The sequence below is a fragment of the Callospermophilus lateralis genome, chromosome 1, assembly GCF_048772815.1.
Source record: "Callospermophilus lateralis isolate mCalLat2 chromosome 1, mCalLat2.hap1, whole genome shotgun sequence".
In the NCBI taxonomy this organism is placed as follows: Eukaryota; Metazoa; Chordata; class Mammalia; order Rodentia; family Sciuridae; genus Callospermophilus; species Callospermophilus lateralis.
In genome coordinates, this window is record NC_135305.1 from 98,914,702 (window position 1) to 98,928,945 (window position 14,244).

The 14,244-nt window shown below is 37.1% G+C and overlaps 1 protein-coding gene across 1 annotated transcript; it reads right to left on the bottom strand.

Annotated features, from left to right (window-relative positions):
• Window positions 1-7,821: 7,821 nt before the first annotated feature.
• LOC143397708 (uncharacterized) lies at window positions 7,822-12,473 on the bottom strand. The gene is made up of 3 exons (XM_076854108.1): window positions 12,335-12,473; window positions 12,010-12,090; window positions 7,822-9,839 (listed from the first exon to the last, which is right to left on the bottom strand). Exons 1-3 carry the CDS (start codon window positions 12,471-12,473, stop codon window positions 7,822-7,824), a joined length of 2,238 nt encoding a protein of 745 aa, XP_076710223.1.
• Window positions 12,474-14,244: the final 1,771 nt, after the last annotated feature.

The window sequence follows — 14,244 nt, forward strand, 5'->3', positions numbered from 1 at the left end:
GTGAGGAAAAGGGGCTGAAATGGGAAATGATGACTGTGTACTGGAGGAAATTAGTATGTTTATTTCAATCTGTTAATGCAATAATTTTCATACAGAAGTTCAGATTAGTTCTTCCTGAAGTTTATGAAATAGCATTTTGCATCTAGTGTTTCAATTATTGAAATTGCCAAGTGTGAGGAAGTCTCAAATATGCAAATATCATACCCGTAAGATCTTTTGGCTCTGACCCAAATTGCCTAAACTTGTCATGTAAGTGTGTCCGCTGAATCCAGATCCCTCCTTGCCTGGAGTTGGGGATGGGAAGGACAAGTTTCACTCTCAAAATAGCTTTGTTGTTGTGTCTGGGGTGAAAGTTTATGTGTGAAATGGAAGCTGGCCAATTTCAACTTCTCCACCTGTAGACTGATCTGAATTAAACTATACCCTTTACTCCAAGAATCCCTGTCTTTGTGTTGAGGAAATGTGTGTGGAACACCATTCTATATTCCAGCCTCTTCTGAGGATAGGGGAGATGGGACATTCCACCTGGCCATGATCTGTGCTGCCCCAAACAACAGCCACACTCTTTATCCCAAAGATGAAACTGTCAAATGTATATGCCCTTTTGTTATTCACTTTGCAGATTGATCAACTGGTCTTTGTTTCTCCTTAGATTGAGTCCCAGTCTCTGTCCCATCCTTAGACTTGCTCTCAGTTTGGTCACCCACTAATCCAGTGAAGTGTAGAGCCAAGTGGCTCTTTGGTCCTTGATATTCAAAAAGCACGTATACCAAATATAGGACAAAAAGAAAAAGGAGCAAAAACAACAAGAGCGATTTCTGAAAATAATGGTAAACTACAAGAGTTCATAGTCTGCTGACTCAGGAAATTTGACTGAGTCCCTTTGAGCTGTTGATGCTTCCCCACTGAACTTCCTCAACTAGGGAGGCTCAATTCAGCTCTGCTAAGGAAGTGCCCAGTTTTCATTCCAGCCAGAGTTCTAGGACTTTCTCATGTCCAGGTCACAGCTCAACTTTTCTGAATTTGTTCTCTGCTCCAACTGTGAATATGTTAGTAATGTTTTAAGAAAAGCCTGGTGGGAGAATGGTTTTCAGTTTTTTAGAGTAGTGCTTCCCCTCCCCCCACTGGGTAACAGTGTGCCTGACAGTGCCATTAACTTTGCCTTTATTCATTTTATTTCTACTCGAGAAACCAGTATTTTTCATTTGCTCTCACAGAATTTCATTTCAACTCACAGAATTGCTGCTCTGCTTTCCCCCAGGATTCCCTAGGTTTGTTGCTGCAGAACAGGTTTAATTCACTCTTTGGGAACTGCTACAACATGGACTTCTCTGAGTCACCATTTCAGCATTCTTCTATTTTTGAAAGGCCAGTACAAAAATGAAAAAGTCTGCTGGTTTTGTCTTTTCTGTTACTAAAGCTAAATTTTTTGTCACTTTTCTTTATTTTTTATAAGCTTCCTTTTAGTTTTCTCCTCATTTCTATGATCTATTTCATTGTTTGCTCCTGTAAACTTTTATTTCCTTCCTTCTGCTCATTTTACTCTTTGCTCTTCTCCAGTATACTCTATATTCTTCCTTCCTGCTCCTCTTCTTCCTCATCCAACTCAATGTCTATAAACTCCTTGCTAAATACTGCTTTTGTTGACATCTATTAATTTTGAACATTGTTTTCCTTTTTTATTCACTTCAATGAATTCTCTACTGTCTCCTTAGCTTGCTGTAACTTTGGTAATTTTGGAGTTCATTTCCAGAATGTTCCCAAACATCTGTTATCAATTTCCAGAGTTACTCCATTGAGATGAGTCACACTGTGTTTCTATCCTGTTACATATAGTCTGATTTAAGGGCTTAGCATAGAGTTTCCCCAGGAAAATTTTCTGTGCACTTGAGAAGTATACTCGGCTGTTGATGGGTGAAACATTTCTAACATTTTTCCCAGGTCCATTTGGACTGTTTGTGTCTTCTGTACCCTTATTGCTTGTCTGCCTGTTATATTCATTACATGTTGAGTATCACTTATCTGACACCCTTGGGATGAGCAGTATTTTACATTTTCCATTATTTTCAGATTTTGGAATATCTGAATACTGAGACATATAATTGGGACTCAATTCAAACAAATTTATTTTTGCTTCATATGCATCTTACACATATAGCCTTAGGGTAATTTTAATCAATATTTTGAAAATTTTGAACACAGGTGCTGGGAGTATAGCTCAGTGGTAGAGCACTTGCATAGAATTCACAAGGTCTTGGTTTAATTGCCAGCACTGTAAAAAAAAAAAAAAAGCAGATACATAGATGATAGAATTAAATTATATTGATAAATATATACATACAGGCATTACTCCCATTTCAGTATAGAATATTGAACATTGCAAATAATAGGTATGGCTATGGCTTGAATGTTCCCACCAAAGCCCCTGTTGAAGTTTAATCCCCAATGTTAGAAAATAAGATGGGGACAGGTGGGACCTTCAAGAGGTAATTGGATCAAGAGGACTTTGTTCTCATGAATGGTTTAATCCATTCATGAATTAATGGGTTAATGGACTATCTCAAGATAAGGACATCTGTTAAAAAGCCAGCTGGGTTGTTTTTTACTTGTGTCTCTCTTGCCTATGATTCCCTGTACTGGCCCAGGAGACCACACAGAATTCCCCAAAGTGAGAACAGCTTCAACAGATACAGCCCTTGACCTTAAAGCTCCCAGTCTCCACAGCCATGAGCTGAATAAATTTTACTTTATAAATTATCTACTGTTTGGTATTTGGATATAGCAAGAGCCAACGGACTAAAATATATGTACTCCAACCTTTTGTTTATTCTTTCATTTACTGAACAAATAGCTATAGGTGACTATGTTATGGTGAGGGCTGTGCAGGTATGTAGATTTCAGTAAAGATCAAGACAAGCACAGTTCCTACACTCAAGGACGTATGTCTGGGCTGGTGCTCTCCTACAGTGGTACACGTGTCAAAGTCTCTTTCATTTTTTCCTCTCATTATGCCTGCTAGACAATCTGTAAACAGGTTGTATAATATTTTTCATCCTTGAATTTTCCCATAGATACATCTTTTACCCTTGCGTTAATTTTGCAGAATCCCGAATCCCATATGAACTCAACAGTGTATCTTTTCCAAAATAAATTTTAAGTCTTTAGTTTCTTCCCTAACTCTATATTCGATATTGAAATCTGATAAATCTGCAGGAAATACACAGTGCTGAACACAACAAACTTGAAGTGATTGATTGTGTGACTGATGGACAGATTAATGTCAACCTTGGCATACATAGTATTTTCCTGCTATCAATTATGTTTTAATTCTTCTGTCTGAATTTCAGGAATAGGAATAATTTAGTCCCACTCATTTTACTCTTTATTACTGCACAATTGCCAACTACCCCCTTCACTGTCTTCCAAATAGCATTCATATTCAGTCAATTATATGACTGATGTTGTTCAATTCATTCCTTTCTGCTCTTGCTTATTGCTGAATCACTAAGAAACTCACCCATCTGAGATGTTCTTCCTTTTCTCTGTTCTCCTTCCAAACCCAATAGTCCCTCTTACATTTATCCCAGAGCTATTATGTTTATAAAAACTTTGATCAATCTTTTTTATTGATTTTTTTTAAAAAATGACAGTGGAATGCATTATAATTCTTATTACACATATACAGCACAATTTTTCATATCTCTGGTTGTATATAAAATGTTGACACCAATTCATGTCTTCACACATGTACTTTGGATAATGATGTCTATCGCATTCCACCATCCTTGCTAATCCCCTGCCCCCTCCTTTTCCCTTCCACCCCTCTGCCCTATCTAGAATTCATCTATACCACACTGACCCTCCTTATTAGTGAATGCAGTGCCACAAAGCTTATTATTTCTTATAAATTCATTTATTCCATAAAAATATCTAGAGCATTCATGTGAATTGTACAAGATGCTGTAAATATAATATATATCTAAAACATCATCTTTGATTTAAAAGCTTTCGGTGTGGGACAGAAAGTTTAAGATTTAAATCATTTTAAAATAGTATGCTATGTGCAATTTTTGAATTATTTTACAAAAAGGCCATATCTTTTTGACAGGAGTAGTTCATTCTATACATAGTTTTATCTACTGATGGGCATATATACTCCTTGGTACTATTTCTGAGCTCACATGTAATTTTTAAATTGTTACTCTTTCAAAAGACTTAATAAAGACATATGTATAATATACAGAGAAAATCCAACATCTGGAGACAACCACACATTTCATTTGATAAACACAGTGGCATGAAAGCCACTAAACTAAGCAAACAGGTTTGTTTCTTTTTTTCCTTTCTTTTTATGTTAGAGATAGAGCCCAGGTCCTCTTGCATGCTAAGCAGGTACTTTAAAACCACAGAGCTATATCCCTGACTCCATAGGTAATCTTAGACAAAAGGAGTAACAAATGTTATGTGAGCACTTTGCAAAAATAATTTTGACAAAGATTGTCATTATAGGATTAGTAAATATTGAAAAAATAACTGTTTATACTATTTTCTAAACTCTCTGCTAAATTAATTCATTTTCACAGTAGAATAATACTGAGAAGTAGGGAAATAAGCTTGCTGATTTTGTTTTTGATTTATATGAACTTGTATGTTGTTGTTATTCAGCTATATACATAATTGATGCAATGATAAATTTTAACAGTGGATATGTAGTTCTTGAACTGCTAGCAATGATTGGGAACAGATATAGAATTCTCAAAATCATTCTGGGATAGCTCCTTTTGACTTTAAGAATGATGCTGATCTCCCACGTGATGCACACTTATAAAGTTTTTTATTTTATTATGGAGACAAGTACTGTCAGATATGTGTTCTGGGAGAGGTTCTATCACTCATTTCAGAGCATTTAGCCAAGTCATGGGTTTAATTTCAGTGGAAGACACCACTAATAATCTGAAATTGGGCTTCATGTGGACACACAACTCGCTGAATTGCATCAGGAATTAGGCTTCATGTCTCCCTTTTTGAAAGGCAGGAGATTGCAAGTTCAAACCCAGCCTCAGCAAATTAGTGACACCCTGTCTCTAAAAAAAATAAAAAGGGTTGGGGATGTGGTTCAGTGGTTAAGCACCCCTTGGCTTAAGTTCTAATTCACACACACACACACACACACACACACACACACACATCCAACCTGTATTGAAAATAAGGTCCTGAAGGCTCTAACCAGAATTCTTCAATTTTACATTTCTTCTTCCATTTGTTTGACATAGTTCTGTGATATATTATTGGGCACATATATGTATTTTTTCCACAGAACAAGTCTTTATGACTCAAGTTTCATTTTTTCATTAAGCTTTCTGACTATGCTTGAACCTTTGACACTTTCACAATTTTCTACTCCTCAAGAAGGTAAATATGCTTAATCCTGTCACAAACACATTTAGCACAGATGGAACCATGGGCCTTTTTTTTTTTTTTTTTCATTTTAGACAACCTCCTAAGAATGTTACTTTTTACTACACAACACCCTATTAGTCTCCCTGGGTATACAACACATGCAGATTTTGGTGCTTTCCCAACCTCCTTGGTGTAAAGGCAAACTGTTTCTAGGGTTTTGGGACAGCCTACTTAGAGGCTGTACTGTAGAAATGTCTACAGTATGTCAAATGCTAGACCATTCTCAGTGTCTCCAGACACCACCTTGAAGAGGAAAAGAACTAATTGCTAAATATATGTTGGTATTTCCTCTATGTTACTGAGTGATATTTTTATCAATATAAAATGTCCTTGGATCTCTACTTTAAAATCCATCTCTAGTACTAATAAAGCTATTTTAGTAATTTTTCTGGTGTCTGTATACATAGCTTCATTTTCAACTGTTTGCTTTTGTTTGTAACTCTGAGTTACTCATATATAGTTGTATTTTGTTTTCTAATTAAATCTGAATATCGCTGCTTTTTGATATATTCCTTAATCCATTTACACAGTTATTCTAGATACTGTTGGATCTGTCTGCCATTATTGTTTTCAATTTATCCCATATCTTTTCATTCCTTTTTACTGCTAAACAAGTGAATATTTTGTAATGTAGCATTTCAATTTCTTTAATCTTTTCTCTTTATATATTCCTCAATGCCTCAGAGAGTGCACTTGGGATTTTTTCCACTTTGTGAGTTCACTGATGCCTATTTAAACATCATTAGCATGTTCCTGAAGTAGGAAAAATTAGAATGCTAAAAAATATAACATCAATTAAAAGTTAAAAATTGTTGGGGCTGGGATTGTGGCTCAGCGGTAGAGCGCTCGTCTAGCACATGTGAGGCCCTGGATTCAATCCTCAGCATCACATTAAAAAAAAAAGGTATTGTTTCCAACCACTTCCAAAAAATAAAAAATGTTAAAAAAAAACTGCAATGTCTTTAGTAGGAAATGATGGCATCAATTGTAGCCTCAGAACCAGGCAAAGCAGCTGGAATTGTGGCCTGTTCTGTAAGTACTCTAAGTTCTATTTGAGATTTTGTTGCCAGCCAATGCCTTAAAAAGTTGGAATGAGAACTACAGTGGAGCTTGGATGTCTCTTAACATCAACATTTAAAAATTTTTTTTAAAAAAAGAAAAATCTAAGATAACTGAATGGTTGTTCTTATGTTGGCAGGTTTTAAAGTAATGTTCTTTTTTTCCATATTCCCCAGGAAGAGCTCAGTTAACTGATGATAGTGACCATATGAAAACCTGAGAAACGCAGGCTGTGTCCCAGAGAAAATAGTTTTGGAGGACAAGTAGTATGTTTATGCCATATAAGATTTTTTCTACTTTGTGAGTTCACTGATGCCTACTGAGGTCTGCTTCTGGTAAAAAAAAATTTCCACACTGATTATATTCATACTCTTCTTCCCACTGTGAATTCTTTGATGCTTTCTGAGGACTAACCTCTGATAACAGGTCTTCAACACTGAATATGTTGATAATTGTTTCTGCCCTGTGTGGATTATCTCATATTTAGTGAAGGATGACACAGTAGAAACTTCTTTTTTTTTTTTTTTTTTGTACTGGGGATTGAACTCTGGGATGCTCAACCACTGAGCCACATCCCCAGCCCCATTTTTTAAAAAATATTTTATTTAGAGACAGGGCCTCACTAAGTTGCTTAGAGCCTTGCTAAGTTGCTGTGGCTGGCTTTGAACTTGCAATCTTCCTGCCTCAGCCTTCCGAATCGCTAGGATTACAGGCTTGCGCCACCATGCCAGCCTTCTATAATTTTGTTTTTTTACTTTTTTTTATTTATTTTTACATGGTGCTGAAGATCGAACCCAGTACCTCACACATGCTAGGCAAGTGCTCTACCACTGAGCCACAACCCCAGCCCATTCTCCTATAATCTTTACATTCATTTGGTTTCTCCAGGAAGAATACCTGATGCATTCTGAGCCCTCACTTCTGGCAAAAGATTTTCCACATTCCTCACTTCTGGCAAAGGATTTTCCACATTTTTCACATTCGTGAATACTTTCCATTATTTATAATCAAATCTGAAATACAATATGGGATCAAACAAAAAGTGTTTCCTAACCCAACTCTTTTCTCCGTTAACATGTTGTTGGTGTTTAGGGTTTCTCTCCCTGTGAGAGCTGTCTGATGCTTCCTGAGGTTGTAGTTCTAGTAAAAGATTCTCAACATTCACTACATTCAAAGGGTTCCTCACTTCTGAGTTCTCTGATGTTTTCTTTTGGTTTAAGAAAACATTGCTTACACTTTCAGCAAAAGGTCTTCTCACATTGCTTACATCAATAGGGTTTCTTCCCAGTCAGCTGTGACTTCCTACCAAAGTTTTCCCACATTGATTACATTCATAGGGTTTCTCTCCTGTGTGAATTCTCTAATGTATCCTGAGGTCTGACTTCTGGGCAAAGGCTTTTCCACATTCATTACATTCATAGGGTTCTTCCCCAGTGTGAATTCTTGGATGCTTCCTGGGGTCTGACTTGTGGGAAAAGGGATTTCCACATTGATTACATTCATAAGGCTTCTCCCCTGTGTGAATTCTTTGATGTTTCCTGAGGTAGGACTTCTGGTAAAAGTTTTCTCACGTTCATTACATTCATAGGACTTCTCACTTGTGTGAATTTTCTGATGTTTTCTGAGACTGGACTTTCGGGAAAAGATTTTCCCACACTGCTTACACTCATAGTGTTTCTCTCCAGTGTGGACAACCTCATGTTGACTCAGTTGTGACTTCCAACAAAAGGTTTTTCCACACTGATTACATTTGTAGGGCCTCTCCCCTGTATGAAGTCTTTGATGCTTCCTGAGACTGAACTTCTGGCTAAAGGTTTTTCCACATTCGTTACATTCATAGGGTGGTTCCCTAATGTGAATTCTTTCATGTTTCCTGAAATCTGACTTCTGATAAAAGGTTGTTCCACACTGCTTACACTCATAGTGTTTCTCTCTAGCCTCATGTTGACTCAGTTGTGACTTCCAATAAAAGGTTTTTCCACACTGATTACATTTGTAGGGCCTCTCCCCCATATGAAGTCTTTGATGCTTCCTGAGATTGAACTTCTGGCCAAAGGTTTTTCCACATTCATTACATTCATAGGGTGGTAGCCCAGTGTGAATTCTTCGATGATGTTTCCTGAGACCTGACTCCTGATAAAAGGTTTTCCCACACTGCTTACACTGATAGTGTTTCTCCCCAGTGTGGACAGCCTCGTGATATGTCAATTGTGACTTCCAGCAAAAGGTTTGTCTACACTGCTTACATTCATAGGGTCTCTCTCCTGTGTGAATTCTCTGATGATTCCTGAGGTTGGACTTCTGGCCAAAGGTTTTTCCACATTGATTACATTCATGGGGTTTCTCCCCAGTGTGGATTTTCTCATGTCGATTGAGGTGTGATTTCTGGTGAAAAGTTTTTCCACATTGATTACATTCATAGAGTTTCACCATAATGTCGACAGCCTCATTTAGTGTGGGGTTTGACTCCCGGCTGTAAGTTGTTCCATACTGAGTACATTCATAAAGTTTCTCCCCTGTGTCAATTCTCTGAGGGTTTCTGAGGTGGGATTTTTGGTAAAATGATTGAACATATTCAGTACATTTGTAAGGATTCTCACCTGTGTGAGTTTTCCAATGGACTGTAAGGGCTGACCTATAGTTGAAGGATTTCTCACACTGGTCACATGAGTAGGATCTTTGCCCTGTATGTATCCCCAGATGTACTGGAAAATCTAATTTGCTAATGAAGTTTTTCTCACATTCAAGACCGTCACAGGATGTCATCTCTGTTTGTATTTGCTGATTTTGTTTGAGAGTACACTCTTGATAAAAAATCTTCCTTCCTTCCTTGTCAATAAGAGCCGACTCATTATGGTTGTTCCCATATTCATTATGGTTACCAGAAGTCTCTCCAATCTGAACACTCTTTTTCAGTATGGCTGCCTCTTTGTTGAAAACTTTCCCTTCTCCACTGTATTCAAAATTTTCTCCACTATATTCAAAATTCTGCTTCCAAAGGTGAATCTTGGGATGCTGATCAAAATGTTCAGGACATCTGAGGAATTCCCCAGTTATGTTATAGTCATCACCAGATTTCTCTCCAGGATGCATCTCCTCAGGCTCAATAGAGAGATGAGAGTTCTGACATATATTAAACTCTTCAGGCTTTCCATTATTTAGAATCAAATCGGAAATACAATTTGGGATCAAAGAAAAAGTGTTTCCTAATCCATCTCTTTTCTCCGTTAACATGTTGTTGGTGTTCATTACATCTTGCCAGAAATGGCTATCTTGTCTTCCCTGGTTAGTCTCAATTAAATCATCCATTTTCTTCACATCTAAAATGAGAGGAAAAAAAAGAACACACCTATGAACTACATATGAACATTTCTTTTTTTTCATGTGACAGCTGGGATTGAACCCAAGGCTTCATGCATAGTAGGCAAGCACTCTTCTACTGGGCCACATCTGTAGCCCTTCATGTTTTTGAGAGGGTCCCACCAAGTTCCCAGGCTGGTCTCAATCTTGTGATCATCCAGCCTCAGATTCTCAAGAGGCTGGAGTTACTAAAGACAAGTGTCACCACACCTGGCTTAAAAATTTCTATGGAATGCTCATGTATATGTACGAGCATATCCTATCGGCGTAAAATTTTATGAAATACATAACAAATATTGGTTTTGCATTCTCTTCCTACTGACTTCATTTAATAAATTACACTGGTAGTTTTTCTAGTGCACAACTGTTTTTCTATGTTTATTTCATGAAGAGACAGACATTTGGTTAAAATATTCAGCTACTTCTTGCAATAATTCTTCCTTGAGTGCTTATACCCTGCCATACCCTGTTCTTTATCCCCACTTTTTTTTTATAACAATTGTCTCCCACTGAGATTCTTCTCATTATTCTGTTTTGAAGGTGGCAAGAATTTCCATGACCAGCTCCTTGTAGGGTGAATCAGGTCAAATGACTGTTCCCTAGAGAAGGAACATGGGTAATGGAAAGTGTTTTGTTCATTTAGTTTTCATTTTTCCCTGGGGAAAGACTATAAGTATATGGGAGTTTTCTAAATATAAAATTGTTTTACACTTTAGAAAAGGACAGCTTTCTGACAATTTCTAATTTAACCTGGCTTCCTCCAGTTCTCAGAACCAAAACAAGTACAGGAAGCTTCAGAGCCCCACCCTGAACACTCACCTTTGGTGCCCACAATCTCTGGAAAGTGTTTTTCTGGTTCTTTCTGAGATTAACAGCCCTGGCATTTTCCCTACTATTCCTGGGACATGTACCAATTGGTTGATAATCCACTGCTTTTGAGGAATATAATCTCATGCACTGCAGTGTTAGCAGTTTTGCTAATTTTATGCAAAGTGGAGTCTTCTGTACATTTCTCATTGTGTATGTTGTTTTAGAATACTAGCCACAAAGAGAAAAGGGAAATGCTAAATTCAAATTCTACTCCCCAAAATGCCAGCTCAATGTAAAACCCTTGGTTCTGTTGTGCTTCAGGCCAGAATTTCCTGACTTTTCCCCAAGTCCAAGACCACCCCTTTCCATGCTCATATACTGGATCCTCACTTTGACGATTTCTGATATCCTGGTTCACATATGTGACTCTGACTTCTCTCATTTTCTTTATGAAATCCTTTGTTGAATTTCTAAGAATAACTTTACCAATTTACACTATCAATTTCCAAATTTACATTTCCAAGACTGAGGTCTGCTTGCAAATCTAGATCTTTTTTTTATATCAACCTATGTTTTTTTCTGTAAAATTTCAAAACCAGTAACTGAAACAATACCAGTGTAAACATTAATAATTCCCCTAAAAATATAATCTAATTGAAAAGTGCTTGACGAGTATACACAAGGACCTGGGTTTTATGCCCAGCCCCATAAAAACAAATCAACCAATGAACAAAAAAAAATCATCCTAAGGCTGTCTTCTCTCACCATCCTTTTTAAATTATAACATTTCCTGTTTCTGTCTCACTCTGGTTAAATATTCTTCACAGTTCTTAACTGCCTACTCAATACACAGGAAATTCTCATTTAAATATTATCATAAATAAATTCTATGAGAAGCACAGAATCACCATCATTGCTGTCATAGGTACAAATATAAAATCAATGGTAGTAAAAATATGCTCCATTAGGATGTGCTTGATGCATAAAGAAATTTATGAAGAAATGTCTGACAGCAAAAAAAGTACATGAGAATGAAGGATAAGAGATAACAGAGAATCAGAAAAAGTAGAAATCAAAGAAAAATGTCTAAGAAGTGTCTAAGAGACTAGATTTGATGTAAATGTAAGAAAATATTCAGCAAAATTGAAGGTAGGAATATACGTGAGAGTCCTCCTTAGTGATTATATTTCACATGTCTTATGTATATAGAATAGCTGTTCTCATGTCCTGGACCTAGGGGAATGCTTGTGAAGACAGCACAACATGGCCAACATCTCCTGGCTCTCCTCTTCAGGACCTCCCAGCCCAATATGCACTCACTGATGCTCTCATTTGGGAGTTCTCCCATCCACGGCTCTGCTCCTTGCTCCAGGTTCACTTCAGGTTTGGTGATGCAAGGTCCTGTTAATGGCAAATAACTTGGGACTTTACCAAACTATTAAGGCAGGTTCTTTGAAGAATTTCAACAGCTCAACTTCAGGGGCTAGGCAACTAAGAAGCCTATGTAAGCCTTTTAGAGATGGGAACACAATCAATTCTTCATAGACTGGAATCTTCCATCTAAACAGCATTAAATCCTACAAGTGTTCATGTGTTTACTATAGAAAGGGCTTGCTTCTGAGAATAAGTGCAGAGTTTCACTCACCCAGTGACATCAGGGAACTGTAGGTCTCCAACATCGGGTCCCAGTGCAGAGTCCTCAGAGTATCATCCAGATCCTGCCACTCCTCCCAGGTGAAATCCACAGCCACATCCTCAAATGACACTAGTACTTGTAACAGCATATTTCTCAAATCATCAGTCCTAGTCTAAAGAGTTAGAATTTGGAAGTTCTGGCTTTTGGGTGTGCTGTGGGGTAAGGGTTATGTGAATTTTACATAGAATGCAGCTTGCTTTGTACTCTACATGGCAGGGAAAAGAAAAATGATACACTATCCTGCCCTTTTGATTAAATACTTATTTATCTTTACCACCAGGAATTGTACTCATGGCATTATACATATTAGGCAAGCACTCTACCACTGAGATACAAACCCAGCCCTGTTCATTTCACTATGAGATAGGGTCTTGATAAGTTGTACATGCTGGCTGGAACTTATGATCCTTCAGCCACAGCCTTCTAAGTAGTTAAGATTAAAGTCATGCATCATTTTATTAATTAGTTACTAATGCTATTATCAAGCTTACCTTCTGGATCTGAAAATCAACCTTGTTGCTAGGGATTAAAGTGTGAATATAATTTTGCTTGTTCAAAACACTTATTATTTAGTATGAAGAAAACACAAGAATAAATACCCACAATAATTTCTTTGATGAACCAAACACAACTTCCATGTAGATGAATTGAGGAAGGAGAATAAAGTTCCATTTTGTACTATAAAAGACTGCCCCTCATTGAAAAACCAAAAACATTTAAGCTCTGCCGTGTATCAACCATGTGTTCTCATGACAGCAGGAATCCAGTCACCAGCACACAAACACCACACACCTGGCTGAATGCAGGTGAAGGAATCTGGATCATGACGACACAAACACAACACTGAAAGAAGAGATTATGGAGTGGGTGATTCTACACTTAAATACTGAAAAGATTCCAACTTTAAGCAACATTGTTTATAATTACTTACAAATTAAAAGCATGTAGAGAGGCATCCCAATATTTCCTTCCTGTATGCCAAAGGCGTGTTTATGTTCACTCCAGGCTGAGCACTGCCACTTTCCAAACCACAGGGTGTAAACAGTGAGGTCTTAGAAGATTAGGTCAGTTAACTAAGAAGTTCTACATTCCAGTAGTCATTCCCTAAAAAAATATTGGAGGCCAGGGCTGTAGCTCAGTGGCAGAGTGCTTGCCTAACATGTGTGAGGCACTGCATTTGATCCTCAGCACCACATAAAAATAAACAAATAAATAAATGAATAAATGAAATAAAGGCATTCTGTACATCTACAAAAATTTTTTTTTAATTTACAAAAAGAATTGGAAAGGGTTAATGAAGAGTCAAAGGGAAGAAACCAGAATGAGACATGATGGGACTACATGAAAACCACCATCAGAAAATAGAGAAGTAGGAACACTGAATAAGTAATCCAAAAAGACAAAAAAGAAAAGACAGGAACAGAATTTAGTACTAACTTGCTGAGCAGAAGATTAAAACAGATCTTATATTTCTAGGCTTCCTGCATGCATGCTGCTAGTTAGATACTGGTGCTATAAAGAGAATTTAGAAAACATAAGAACATAATGGCAAAAGTAACACATACCTGAACACATCATATCTGAAATCCTAAAGTCCCAGATGTGGAATGTCCAAAAGGCAATTACAAACATATGATTCTGGAGAGTCCAGGAGAGAAGCAAGCTGAATATTAAAAATTTAGAAAGTGATACAATTTAACTATTGCTTGAAGTCATCAGAGTGAAGAAAATGGCTTGAAGACAATGTAAGAGACTGAAGAAGAAGAAAAGTAACAGGAAAAGGATCCAAGGAAACTAATATATGCTGATAAAAGCAGAGAAATAAAAGTGTAAAGAATGAAAGAATTTGATTTTATCCC

Coding starts and splice junctions, on each gene's coding strand:
- LOC143397708 (XM_076854108.1), bottom strand. CDS start 12,473: ATGCTGTTACAAGTACTAGTGTCATTTGAGGATGTGGCTGTGGATTTC. Junction 12,091..12,334: donor CAGTTCCCTGATGTCACTGG/GTGAGTGAAACT, acceptor TGCCATTAACAG/GACCTTGCATCACCAAACCT. Junction 9,840..12,009: donor ACTCCCAAATGAGAGCATCA/GTGAGTGCATAT, acceptor CTCTCATTTTAG/ATGTGAAGAAAATGGATGAT.